Here is a 13668-nt window from a genome sequence, read left to right as displayed (position 1 = left end):
CACAAAATAGATTTTTTCCCTCTAGTCTCCAGAAATGGCCACAGGGCTGCCAACACCTAGATCTGAGCCTATAGAGATCTTACCAATTTCTCAACTGCACTATGGAAGGGAACTCATCAGTGTGTTTAAGTATAAATAGGTAGTAATTCATTCTGGAAGCAATAGAAATTTAATACCAGTGTTCATATCTTTGCAGAATCACTGCACCCATGAGTCAGCAAAGTTAGTAGGGCACTGAGAGTCCCATGCAGCCGTCTAGATAACTAGAGGTGGAGACAAAAGCCATAATGTCAGCTTGCAGGTATATCTCAGGTCCAAGAACACAACTGGTAGAGGCACACATTTTCAACTGTCTGCCAAACAGAGGTCACAGTTTGGAGACTTGCCCAGAGTGTCAGCAAGCAGCAGAAAACACTGGCCTCTTATGATCAACAGGTGAATCAAGTGTGCGTGTCTAGGTTAACTGGGTGTGTACAATTCAAGCTCCTTTAAAAGCAATGCTTTATTGTACGTAAGCATACTCACTTTTATTGGAGAGCCCTGTGATAAGTAAAGTTCCAGACTTCGATTCTTAGCATACAAAATAAATGCATTGCTGCAAAAAAGGCACTGGGTTCCGTAATCCTGACCATATCCTGATGTAGTTTCCTTATCTATTTTGGACCAATTTTTCCCTCAAGTCTAAATGTTTATGATTATAGGATATTAAAAAAATATAGTACAGTTTTTCTTTCCTTATTCACAACTTATATTTCATGTATTCACAAATGCCTGTAGAAAGTATTCTCAGGAAAAAATTTAGCTTGAATCACTTAACACATATTAAAAATTTAATATTCAATATTAGCTCAGAAGTGTGTCAAAGAATATTATTGTCAAATGACAAATGTTTTGAATAAACATACCCAAAGTGGGTGGTAAGATTGTGAATGATGACTAACTTTTTCTTCATTAATTTTTATATTTTTATATTTTGAATTATTACCTTAATAAAATCCACAAAAGTTTAGAAAGTATGGAAGTGAAAAGATTCTCTTCCACAAAAAGAAAAACTTAATTAAACAGAGCTGAGTCAACTCATAGCTTTAAAACAAGTTCGGGAAAGTTCTCTAACCTCACGGAAAGAAGAGTTCTTGAGGCTAAAAAGTGGCATTCTGGTTGAGTATAATAAAATCACACAGTGCTGACAATTTATTACTAATTGAAAAGATCTATAAACATCTTCCATCATGAGACTGGGCATGAACTGCTGTCAGAACCCTAGCCCACACTTCCTGAATTTTAATCAATCATTTTCTGCTCGCAGCTTGGAGATATGTTTAGCCTACGCCTCGTGACTGCTGACAGCATCAGCAGGAATGACAATAACATCCCTGGTCAAACAGTGAGGCCTGTGTGTGCCACCCAGGCACCCACAAGCAAAGGAGCTGGTATTGGAACAGCCACAGCACCTGCTTCTCTGAATCTGATTTATTCAAGAGCATAAACACATGCTTGCCAACATTTTATTTTTTATCTCTGAATAGCTCTTTCTGAGAATCTTGAATTAGATTCCATTCAGTTCACTTCAATTCATTTTGCTAATAGTAAGTAGATACTATATGCTTGTTCTTGATCACCAAAGGATTTTCTTTGAAGTGTACCTAAGAATTTCTTTAACACAAGCCAGACACTTGGATTCCTTTTGCAGGCTTAATCTGTACTTCTGTCATCTGCAATAGAGGCCTTCTTTATTCCCTTTGACATGCATTTAGTGAGCACCTAGCACACAGCAGCTATTTTGTTACCATGGAAATACACAGGTAAGAATCATAGTCCTTGCTTTGGAGGCTCTTTGGGGTCTGGGAGTCTGTGGATAAAAGCATACTTCAAATTCCTAGTCCTGGAGAGGGAACCAATGCTTATCATTGAGATTGTGGACAGCTCTACCAGGGATCAGACTGGTCACCAGTGAAGTGATAGAAAGTCAATTCTGGAACACTAACATCTCTTTAATTTTAATGTATGGGGGCTCTTTCCAGCACACCCTCTAAGAAATGGATTTACAGTGAACTAATATCAATCTCCATGCTACCTTGTGTATTTAAGGCTGGCCACCAACTGTAGAATAAAATCCCCATAGCTTGATAGGAAGCAACAATTTGCTACCTTTCAACACCTCTGAAATCACAACTCCTATCTAAATCACACTATCTTTCTCAGATATGAAAAGGGAGGTGATAGAAGCAGTAACAAACAAAACAAAACAACAGAAACAGAGACAGAAAAGAGAGGTTCTTGCTTTTTTTCCCCCCAATTTCTTGGCAGACTGGAGCTGGGAAGACAGTTCAAAACCTCTAACTACTCACCTACATTCTAGTCACGTATGTATTTAGAAAAGCCTGACACCAACTATAAGGCAGAGGACTGCCCTGTGCAGTCAGAATGGGCATAGAAAATGTGCTCTCTTAAAGCAGATGAGCTTTACTCTTCTCTTCGGGATAAGAAAGAGGGGATGGGATGGGATGCTGGCCTCTGAGTCTCTGCAAGGTTGGAAGAACCTGAGTTGCCCAACCTTTGCCACAGCTGTCTTCCCTTTGGGCAATTCCCACATAACGAGCCTCATCTTCGGGATATATAAGCAGTTATTCTCTTCATTGCATGCTCAAATAACCACCTTCACTGCTACCGTTCCCATTGCTGAAATACAAATTTGGTCGTAGATCACTTAAAACAATTGTTCATGTTGCTCAAGTCAGATATTTTAATAAACAATAGTGTTATTAAAATAACAATGTTTCTTTAATTTCTCTATGCAAATGTCTGAAAAAGAGTAAATACTTTCTCAATTTTTAGGGCTAAAATATCTTTAAACTCTTAGTGTCCATTCTCCTTGTTTTAAACACAAGGAAATAAACCCAAAGAAGCTTCAAGACCTGGCTGAGGTTATACTGTCTGGAAACCACTGCTTCCTAATGATAAAGAGATACATTTTTCAAATTGATTGGATGTTGGCCACATAGTGGCTCTAACTTCAAAAAACTGAAGTTAATGAATGAACCTTCCATGTTAGCATTCAGAAGGTTCCTGAAAGAATCTTATCTCAGCAAGTTAGTAGGCCAATAAATTTTATTACTAGCGGTTTCATACATAGATACATTTATAGCTATCCACATAGATAGGTCTTAAAGCAAACGAGAACACCTTTTACTCACTTGAGAATAAAATCTCCTCTTGAAAAAAATGTCTGATTCTTAAATTAATGAGTAACATGCAAAACAAAAAGTAAACATCCTTAAATATTAGATCTCTATATTTGCATTTTTCTTCTCTAAAAATCTGGCTGGGATCCAGCATCACTTTGCTTTTTGTGAAGGTTACTCAGCTGTACTCCATTTCCATTTTCTCATCCTAAAAAGCTGTGACAAAGGGACTTTTAACAGCTCATCAAATAAACAATGGGTGTTCAAGAATATTTTAATTATATTTCATTGAATAGCTAGTTTTAAGGTTTTTGTTTGCATGTTTGCCAAGTCCAGTGTTCATGCTTGTGTTCTTACAGAATGCATGATTTGGAAGGCCAAAAGTCACTGGTCATTTTGACAGCCTCAATTAGTCATTTTAACTGCTAATTACTAAAATAATTGTAAGAAGAACACCTCATTGTGTTCATCATAAATGGTGTCATCTTTTCAACGAGACTTCCCTTCAGATCCTATTGTTAAACTCTGCCATTTTGGTGTTTAATTTAAATTAAACAGCTGCTTCGCTTCCCCAATTCTTCTCGTCAGGAGAAGAGGTATGCTGAAATTGAATTAGAGTAACTGAACATTTTCATATTTTAGCAGAACAAATTAAAAGAATTTTTGCTGACTGGGGTCCACTTCAATCCAACTGCAAAACACTAATGTTTTCAAAGGCAAGTGTTCTTGATTGCCACTAACTCAGTCATATTCATTAAATTTTATTATTTCTGCATCATTAAATGTAGGTCAACATGTGAGTCCAGCAAACACAAGCATTTGTTTCCAGCTCATGGATATTACTGTGAAAGATAAGAAGCAGACAAGATCACTTCAAAAGGGAAGGGAGGACCTCTTGTTTGTAAACATGCACATTGACATCTAGGTTATGAGAGACAATGTCACAGCCACAGGCTTATCTTGCCAGAAATATATTTCTATGGCAGGAACAGAATCAAATGATGCCTCTTTGAGTTGAAGGAGCCTTTGTTTGCAAAGCTTAACTCACTTGGTGCCACTGCTGTCCTTAGAAAAAGAACGAGCAGTAAGATGGTGACCAAAGTCAGTGTCGCTTCCAATATCTTGTGTTACTGGAATGTCATAAATGACAAATTGTTAATCAGAGCAAAAGGAGCTGGAGCTCTCGTGTGTTAAATTCTTTCTTAGAAGCTCTTCTTATGGTGGGTGCTCTGAAGGTTCTTTCACTTGCATTGCTTTCACTGATGGATGCTAACTGCATATCTAATGAGATTCTTCCTGGCTGGTGGCACTGGTAGGCAGTTGGAGAACAGTCAGGAGGAGCACAGACTGTGGACTCAGTATCTGCATGTGACTCTGCGTTCAACACTGACCAGTCATTTGATCTGGGGTGAGCTCCTGATCTCTAGCCATCTCGTTCCTCATCTATAAAATAGGAATTAAAATTCTTTGCTATAGGGTTGTTGCAGGATTACAGGAGACAGCACAAGTCAAGTACTTGGCACTCAGAATGTGATGGATAGCTGTCTGTATGATTGCATTTTCTTTCTTTTTTTTTTTTTTTTGGACAGGCAGAGTGGACAGTGAGAGAGAGAGAGACAGAGAGAAAGGTCTTCCTTTTGCCGTTGGTTCACCCTCCAGTGGCCGCCATGGCTGGCGTGCTGCAGCCGGCCCACTGCACTGATCCAAAGGCAGGAGCCAGGTGCTTCTCCTGGTCTCCCATGGGGTGCAGGGCCCAAGCACTTGAGCCATCCTCCACTGCCTTCCCGGGCCACAGCAGAGAGCTGGCCTGGAAGAGGGGCAACCGGGACAGAATCCGGCGCCCCGACCGGGACTAGAACCTGGTGTGCCGGCGCCGCAAGGCAGAGGATTAGCCTATTGAGCCACGGCGTCAGCCCATGATTGCTTTTTCAGTGTTCACTGAGCCTTACAAAGTAGACAGTGAGGAAGATGACTTAAGAAACATCATTATCAGATACTGACAACATGGAAATGTCTAAGTCATTATTCCACTACAATCTACATCCCTCCCACTCTCTTGACTTTCTCTTTGCATCTCATTTGCAATGAGAAGGGAGGCTGTTTCTCCTTCTTTCCATAATAAATGTAGCATAAATGTACAATTTTTTCTTTCCTCCTTTTCATATCATAAATGTAGCATAAATGTACAAAAACGGGGAAGTGCATTTAAGATGTTGGCATCCTATAATGGAGTGCCTGGGTTTTTTTGTACCTGCTAATGCTCCTGACTCCAGGTTCCTGCTGATATGGACCAAGGAAGCAGCAGTGATGGCTCAAGTGGTTTAGTTCTTGCCACCAATGTGGGAGACCTGGACTGAGTTCCCAGCTTTAATCCCACCTGAGGGCTGTTGCAGGCATTTGGGAAGTAAACAAGCAAATTGGAGCATGCGTTTTTTTTCTCTCTCTCCCTATTCCCCACCTCCTCCCAAAAAGGCAGTGAAACAGAAACATTCCCTGGTCTCAATGGCACTTAAGAGAAAGATGATTAGCAGACAAACAAATTAAGCAACAGGATCATCTTAAGTAAGAGCTATGTAGAAAGAAGAATATTGGGTCAGAGAGCCAGACAGAGGGAAGCTGGAGGCTATACCAGGGTGGGGATACTTCTACTTGGTGATTCAGCACAACCTTCCTGGGGAGGTAACAATTGAAAATCTGAGGGATGAGGAGGAACTATTAAAACTCTGGGACAAAAGCAGCAATCTAACCATCTAATTTCTTAATTTCACAAATTAGGAAACTGAAGCTCTAAAAAGAGAAGGGACTTCACAGTCACAGAGCCTGGCTTGGAATTCTGGGCTCCAGAGCCATGGGCTCTGCATTTCCTACACCAACTCCCACTTCCCAGAATCCACAAGATCCATCTGGAAGTGTGCCATGGAACTTGAACTTGAATAGTCAAGGAGAGAGTATCACAAGATACAGTAAAGGACAGCCAGTCAAGAAGGGCACTGACTATACAACAGCATATGGGGAAATAAAAATCTTCAACTTCAATAAATCCTATTTTTAGGGCATTAAAATGTCAACCAAAGAAACCTTTTTCACTCAATGCCTGTGAAACAGAATAAAAAATTCTCATGGTTTGTTTATTCTAGTAATTAATTTTTCTGATATAACCAATTATTTTCAAGCTACAAGGGTTTAAAAATGACAATATAGATTTGATAAACCTACAAGGAATCATTATTATTACATATTGTAATGGACAGACTGATGGGGGCTTAAACAATGGGAATTTATTTCTCCCAGTCCTGTTAGCTAGACATATGAGATCAGGTTGCCAGCATGGTTGGTTTTCCAGTGAGGGCTCTCTTCCTGGCTTACAGATGGCCAGTGTGCTCACATGGTCAAGAGATGGAGATCTTTTTTTCTCTTCTTTTAAGGCCAAAAATCTCATCGAGAGACCAACCTTCATGGCCTAATCTACTCCTAATTGCCTTCCAATGGCCTCTTCTCCAAATGCCATCACATTGATGTCTAAGGTGTCAATGTAAGAATTTTGGGAGCAAACAAACTTTCAGTCCATAACACATGTCCCGCACTGGCTGGAGTCATTCTGCTTTAAAAACCTCTGGTATGAAGAGTAACATTTGCCACACTCTGGAACACATCTTTAAGGTATCAACACTCATCCTATTACCCAGGGTGAGAACTTTTGCTGATTATGATTATAATGATTTAATGTATAACATGGCATTTTTCTTAGTTTAGAAGCTTAAACTCAGTTCACTCTACAGTTAAGTGAGTGGAGCAACAAATATAAAACAAATAAGCAAGAAATTTGTGCCTCATACTTGGTAAGTTCTCAACAAATGTTTTACCATAGACATTTATCTCTGCTCTTTCTCTATGCTAGGTCTCATAGAAAATGATTTGGAGAAAAAGCCAAAAACCATATATACCACACTGACTCATTCTTTCTTTGAAACTTCTGAAAGTTTTCTAGTTCCCACCATTTTTACAATTTATTTGAAAACTGCTCCAGTGCCCTTGAGAAGTCAAAAACATTAGCTGACAAAAATCAGCAGCATTCAAACTTGACCTTATAAACCAAGCGTGTGTTGACTTCTTCACCAGGTGAAGAGGTCAGGGTCTTTCTTCATTAGAAAACACAACTGTGTGGTTTCTGCTAAAGTACAGATGCCCTTGTCATAGGAGCTGTGTCAAAACCAGCAACAAAAGAAGGCTGTGCTGTAAGGCCAAAAGAACAGGCCTTTACTTTGCATATTGGTTTTAACTCTGGAAGCTGACAGAAAAACAAGTGCTTCACTTTCATTTAACACCCCTTTCTATATCCTCTGATGTACTGTTACCATGACTTCTGGGAAATTCCAGTATCCTCACAAATGTTTTGAAACTCCTCCTATTTTCAGCTTTTTAGATGTCACATATTTCAAAAGGGAGGAAGTTTTTCCTTCTAGGAATTCCTCACCCTCTTGTAAACATGTTTATGTACCCATTACTTCTCAATCAAAACTCTTTGGTAGGTCAAAGGTTCTCCTTACTCAAAGCTCCCTAAAATATCAAAAGTAGTCTCAGTGGGGGAGAGAAGAGTTAAGAGAGATCAAAGTGAGGAAATGGAATTTTTGTGATTATTATTATTATTATTATTTTTTGACAGGCAGAGTGGACAGTGAGAGAGAGAGAGAGGGAAAGGTCTTCCTTTGCCGTTGGTTCACCCCCCGCCCCCCATGGCCGCTGAGGCCGGCGCACTGCACTGATCTGAAGCCAGGAGCCAGGTGCTTCCTCCTGGTCTCCCATGGGGTGCAGGGCCCAAGCACTTGGGCCATCTTCCACTGCCTTCCTGGGCCACAGCAGAGAGCTGGACTGGAACAGGAGCAGCCGGGACAGAATCCGGCGCCCTGACTGGGACTAGAACCTGGTGTGCCAGCGCCACAGGTGGAGGATTAGCCTATTGAGCCGCGGCACCTGCCACTTTTATTGATAAGAATACTTTCCTCTATCCTTTTACATTTTTGGGGTTGATGAGGAGGGAGTGAGAAAACACACTTGATACAGGAAGGTTCTTTTTTAAAAGAAGTGAATAACAAAATGTGATACAGTAAAAGATAATGGGGCCAGACACCATGGTGCAGTGGGTTAAGCCACCTCTTCAGATGCCTGCATCCTGCATCAGAGTGCTGTCTGAGTCCTAGCTACTCTGATTCAGATGTAGCTTCCTGTTACGCATCCTGGGAGGCAGCAGATGATGGCTTGAGTACTTGGGACCCTGATCCACATGAGAAACTTAGATGGGAATTCTTCTGGGCCCCTGACTTCAGCCTGGCCCAGTTCTAGCTGCTGCAGGTATTTGGGGAGTGAACCAATAGATAGATCTCTATCTGTGTCTCTGTCTCTTTGCCTTTTAAGCAGATGGGAAAAAATTCAAAACACAAAGCAAAAAAAAATTAAGTTGTAGAGTAGTTTTGTGTAATAATAGAATAAATATATGTTTTAAAGAGTGAATGTAAATAAAACGCTAGGATCTACTTGAGTAAATACATAAAAAGCTTTAAGCGAAAATGGGTATTTGGTCTTTGCTGAACATTACTTGCTTTTGAGCTTCCTTATACTATGTCGTTCTTTGACCCTGTGTAGGTTTTGCTCTTCCTGTTACTCAAATTCCTCCATTGCTCTGATGTAAAATCATCCCATAAAAAAGTTCATCTTTTTTTTTTTTTTTGACAGGCAGAGTGGACAGTGAGAGAGAGAGACAGAGAGAAAGGTCTTCCTTTGCCGCTGGTTCACCCTCCAATGGCCGCCGCTGCAGCCGGCGCACCGCGCTGATCCGATGGCAGGAGCCAGGAGCCAGGTGCTTTTCCTGGTCTCCCATGGGGTGCAGGGCCCAAGCACCTGGGCCATCCTCCACTGCACTCCCGGGCCATAGCAGAGAGCTGGCCTGGAAGAGGGGCAACCGGGACAGAATCCGGCGCCCCGACCGGGACTAGAACCCGGTGTGCCGGCGCCGCAAGGTGGAGGATTAGCCTATTGAGCCACGGCGCCGGCCCAAAAGTTCATCTTTTCTAACAGTGATTTAGGGTTTGCAGAAAAGCAATATATACCTTTTGTTAGTATTTTTCTTGTGAATTCTATCAAATATGAAATATACACAGAAAAGTACAAAAATTCCAAATTCATAAGTTAATAAGTTGTGGCAAGCTAAATGGATGAATTCTTGCTGAAGTACAAATACATTTCATCTAATTTAAAAGAGGACTTTATCAAAAAAGAATGTATAATTAGTGACATTAACACTTTGAGGTCAATACTGTACATATAGTCAATGAAAATAATAAAATATCAAAATCCTAGGATGGGAGAAATATTTCTAATCATTTTAGAAATGAGATTCTATATCAGGAAGCTTTCTTTGTAAGATAAACAGCAATGAGACTTCAGGAAATTATTTAAAACTTGACTTGATGCTATGAGTTGATGTCAGCATGAGTGGTTATTCATTTATTATCTACAGAAAAATTTTAGGATAACTAAAGAGTAAATATTTCTGTTTTCAAAATGTCTGATCTTTACTAATAATTGTTCTAGGAAGGGATGTATAATAGTGGATCCTGACCAGACCTCTACAAGCACATGAATCTACCCCAGTGCCTTAGGTTAGAAGGAAAATCAAGTTGACTTTGGGATACACCTTTACCTTTCTCAGCAACTCCTGTAAGAATTTCCCTCTCTCAGTCATTGACCTCACTCAGCATTCATTTGATTTCTGTTTTCTATATTACAAACACATCTTGAAGCTTTACTGGCTTGTGTGTGTGTATCCCTATCTCATAGCCCAAAGCTACATTGTTATTCTGACAGCCTCATCTATCCTTATAAGATGGAACAGAATTCAACCACCAGTACTTCACTGGAGCATTGTGGAGGGCCCCAGCCCCCCTCACAGGGTTTTCATGGAGGACCTTGTATAAATCCAGCATAAAATATTTTTCCCAACAGAGCTTTCTAGGATTCTCAAATCTCTAGCTTTTTTTAAAAAAATTATTTGTAATACAAGTTTCATGTGCTTCATATTAGCCTGTGCTGAAGTCAGAAAACCATGCTTTTTCCCCACTTATCATCTTTTTCTCCACTGACAAGCAAACATTGAAGACTTGAGTTAATACATAGTGTCCTGGGGGGTTGAATGGGTGTAAGCCATGGTTAGACTCTACACGTAGCCCAATTACAAGGTTTTAGTTTTGAAGATGTGCTCTGCCCTCACAGAATCCCACAGCATTCTGATGTCAGTTCAGAGAACTCACCACTTTCCTGTTGCCTTCAAGAGTTAATTGATAGGCTGGAACGCAAAGCACGTGTCTTCTTGCTGTCCAAATCTCTGCCAAAGCTGCCTGCCTAGATGCATAGCATCCCATGAAATGTTTTGGCAACAGCTAGTGCTGGAGTGTTGGCCAAGGTGCTGAAGAAAAGCAAGGGAGAAAGGGACATCTTTGCCTTGGAATCTCCCCTCCCCCTTTGCTTTTTAAGGCACTGAGCTTATTCCTTTTGACAAGATACCCTAGGGGTTCCAACACGACATAATTTTGGAGAAAGTAGTGATGCGTGTGTATGGAAGAATATCTGGGATGCATCTTGTTAATGGAAATTCTTGTGCCACAAGTTCTAAGAGAGTTCACTTAAAAATAGGACACACATAGCCGGCGCCGTGGCTCAATAGGCTAATCCTCCACCTTGCGGCGCCGGCACACCGGGTTCTAGTCCCGGTCGGGGCGCCGGATTCTGTCCCGGTTGCCCCTCTTCCAGGCCAGCTCTCTGCTATGGCCAGGGAGTGCAGTGGAGGATGGCCCAGGTGCTTGGGCCCTGCACCCCATGGGAGACCAGGAAAAGCACCTGGCTCCTGGCTCCTGCCAGGATCAGCGCGGTGCGCCGGCTGCAGCGGCGGCCATTGGAGGGTGAACCAGCGGCAAAGGAAGACCTTTCTCTCTCTCTCTCTCTCACTGTCCACTCTGCCTGTCAAAAAAAAAAAAAAAAAAAAAAAAAAAAAAAAAAATAGGACACACATAAAAAATTATGCTGTTTATTCCAATTGAATGATTTGAATGTTGGGTATCAGTTATATACTTCTCCATTAGATCATTACTGAGACTCTATTAAAGGAATCAAACACAAAATAAAGTTACTGTGCAGAGAAGGGCAAACCATTACAAAGCTATAATTATTTTTCTACACGTCTGAAGATTTTCCTATTACCTCTATGTTTACTTGGCTTGAACATTTTTTGAAATATTGTTCTTATTGACAGTTCGTCCTTCCTGCCCTGAAAACGTTTGCTCAAATATCAGAACCACAAGCCGTCCCTGGTACAGCACTGGCCAATGGTCGCATCACCTCTGCGTGACTGCGCGGTGCAGCCAGCGGTGAGTGGCGGGGAAGGGGCCCTGGCCACCAGCTCCCACTCTTGGGCATCCATCCGATGCCCGCTCCCGCTGCCAGGCAATTTGCTTCCGCCCCGTTCAGCTTTCCCACCTCTGGCTCTAGAGAATAGTCCTGGCTGTGGGAACTGGCTCTGGGCAGCTTCTGGCTCCCTCTTCGTTAGTGACTGGCAAGAGTAACGCTTTCTTTGACATTCTCAAAAGGAGCCGTTTAATGCCTAATGATATTTACTGGCAAAAAGAAAACGAAACACACAAGGCAGATTCCGGTCCAGCACAGTGCGGCCAAGAGCGCGGCTGCTGAACCCGTCTCCAGCTGCCAGGCTGTGCCCCCTCGCTTCCCTTTCCCACCAGACTAGGGTATTTCTCTCGCCACTGCTACCCCGGAGCGTGACATTACTGGACGTCAGGAACATCTGGAGTGGAGTGGATACGATTTGGGGCTCAGAGGCTAGCTGCGGCCCCAGGGACTTCCCGCGGAAATCACCCAGCCCTTAGAAGGCGATTCGATTAAGGAAGTCACCATGCAGGGTGGCTGGCGGGAGAACCCCGCGAAACGTCTTAGAAAAACACCAGAGACCGCTGGGTACTTCTGTACCCACGTGTCCTCCCGCCTGGTCCCCCAACGCTCTCTGGAGTAGCAGAAAGTTCACCCCGCGGTCAGAGTACCTTGCCGGCTACAGTGTTTCCGCGGCAGAGTGCAGGTGGGGGACCCAGCCCCAGCGCAAGCGGGGTCCTCGGATCCCGTACCTTCCTCTCCACCGGTGGGAAGGACGCGCAGCCCTGCGGACGCAGGGAGCCAGTTTTGCAGAAGCCCCCTGGGATGCCTGGCACCCCGTCACCTAGCGCCACCGCAGCTCAGACCCAGGTACACCCTCGCCCACGCTGCGTCTCAGCCGCCAACGCAGCTGCTAATCGAAGCGTCCCGCGTCCCCAAAGGCGCCCCCGATTTTTACGCGTCGTGGTTGGGGGGGGGGGTGCAGCCTGGAGGAGGTGGCACAGGAGAGGGAGTGCGAAAGCGAACACCACCGGCCTCACGGCAGGGGCGCGTGGAGCTGCCCTGGAGGCCAGCCTCGGCCCCGGCCCCGGTGAGCGGGGAGGCGCGGAGGACGCGCAGCACTCACCCGCTGCTGCTGCCGGCTGCTGACGGCCACCGCGGCGGCGGACGCGGCGCTGTGCCGGAGCTCGGCCGCCTGCCCAGGTCGCAGCAGGCTCCGGGTGAACCTGCGGGTCCGCTCTCCGGCCATCGCGGGCCGCGCCGACCGCGCCGCGGGCCCGGAGCGTGAGTCCCACCGGTCTCCTCCGCGCCAGCCTTCTCTACCCACCCGCCGTTCAGGAAGCGGAACTCGGAGCCGTTCCCCCCCTCTTCCTCGCTCTACTCGCTAGAGGCGGGTTTTTCTCTCCTGCACCCCCCACTCTTCCCACCCCCTTGCCTCCGCGGAAGCTTCGCCACGACTTTCCAAACTCTGCTCTCCTCTGGGCGCGCGCGGCCAACTCGGCTGGCGGCTGAGGCCCAGCGCCCGCACATCTGGATCGCGAGCCGCGGGACGCGCGTGGGGCGGCTCCCGCGCGCGCCGCCCACCCGGCACAGCTGGCCGGCCTGCTGTCCCCAGCACTCCAGGCGCTGACAGGCGGCAGGGGCTCCGGGCGGGGCGTGCCCAAGGCCCTCATCGCGGTGTGGAGGCTGCCTAGAGGTCTGAGTGGCAGCTGCTTTTGCTGGTTAGACCCTACTTTCTGGAGCTAGCGATGGGCGCGGGCCGAGCAGGGCTCTCTCTTCAGCCTTGGAAAAGGGGCAGAGGTTTATTAAGGGTGTGGTGCGTGGGGTCCCCTCAGCGTATTGACCTCTCCTTTGCTGTGCTGTGTAATAAGCATCTACATTCATTCACACCTTTAACCCGTATTCCTTAAACACCTGCTGTGGGTCCCCTCGCACCCCTCAGGAAACTAAGGAACTGAGGGGACTTTGCCAGTGTGGACATTGATATTTCTTTTTTTTATTTTTTATTTTTATTTATTTTTTTTGACTGGCAGAGTGGACAGTGAGAGAGGGAGAC

General features: G+C 44.4%; 1 protein-coding gene across 3 annotated transcripts in view; it reads right to left on the bottom strand.

Moving 5' to 3' along the window:
• DOCK10 (dedicator of cytokinesis 10) overlaps positions 1-12989 on the bottom strand; it is a 297295-nt gene extending 284306 nt beyond the window's left edge. For 2 of the 3 annotated variants that reach the window (XM_051849117.2, XM_051849118.2), the window contains exon 1: positions 12739-12989. In XM_051849117.2, the coding sequence (XP_051705077.2) occupies positions 12739-12861 (123 nt within the window). In that variant the 5' untranslated portion in view covers positions 12862-12989. The remainder of the gene's footprint in view (positions 1-12738) is intronic. The other variant, XM_008259243.4, reaches the window with a different exon arrangement.
• Between the last annotated feature and the right edge of the window lie 679 nt (positions 12990-13668).

Source organism: Oryctolagus cuniculus, chromosome 3 (assembly GCF_964237555.1).
Source record: "Oryctolagus cuniculus chromosome 3, mOryCun1.1, whole genome shotgun sequence".
NCBI lineage: Eukaryota > Metazoa > Chordata > Mammalia > Lagomorpha > Leporidae > Oryctolagus > Oryctolagus cuniculus.
Note: the sequence above shows the minus strand (reverse complement) of the source record. Positions and strands in the feature narration are given on the sequence as shown.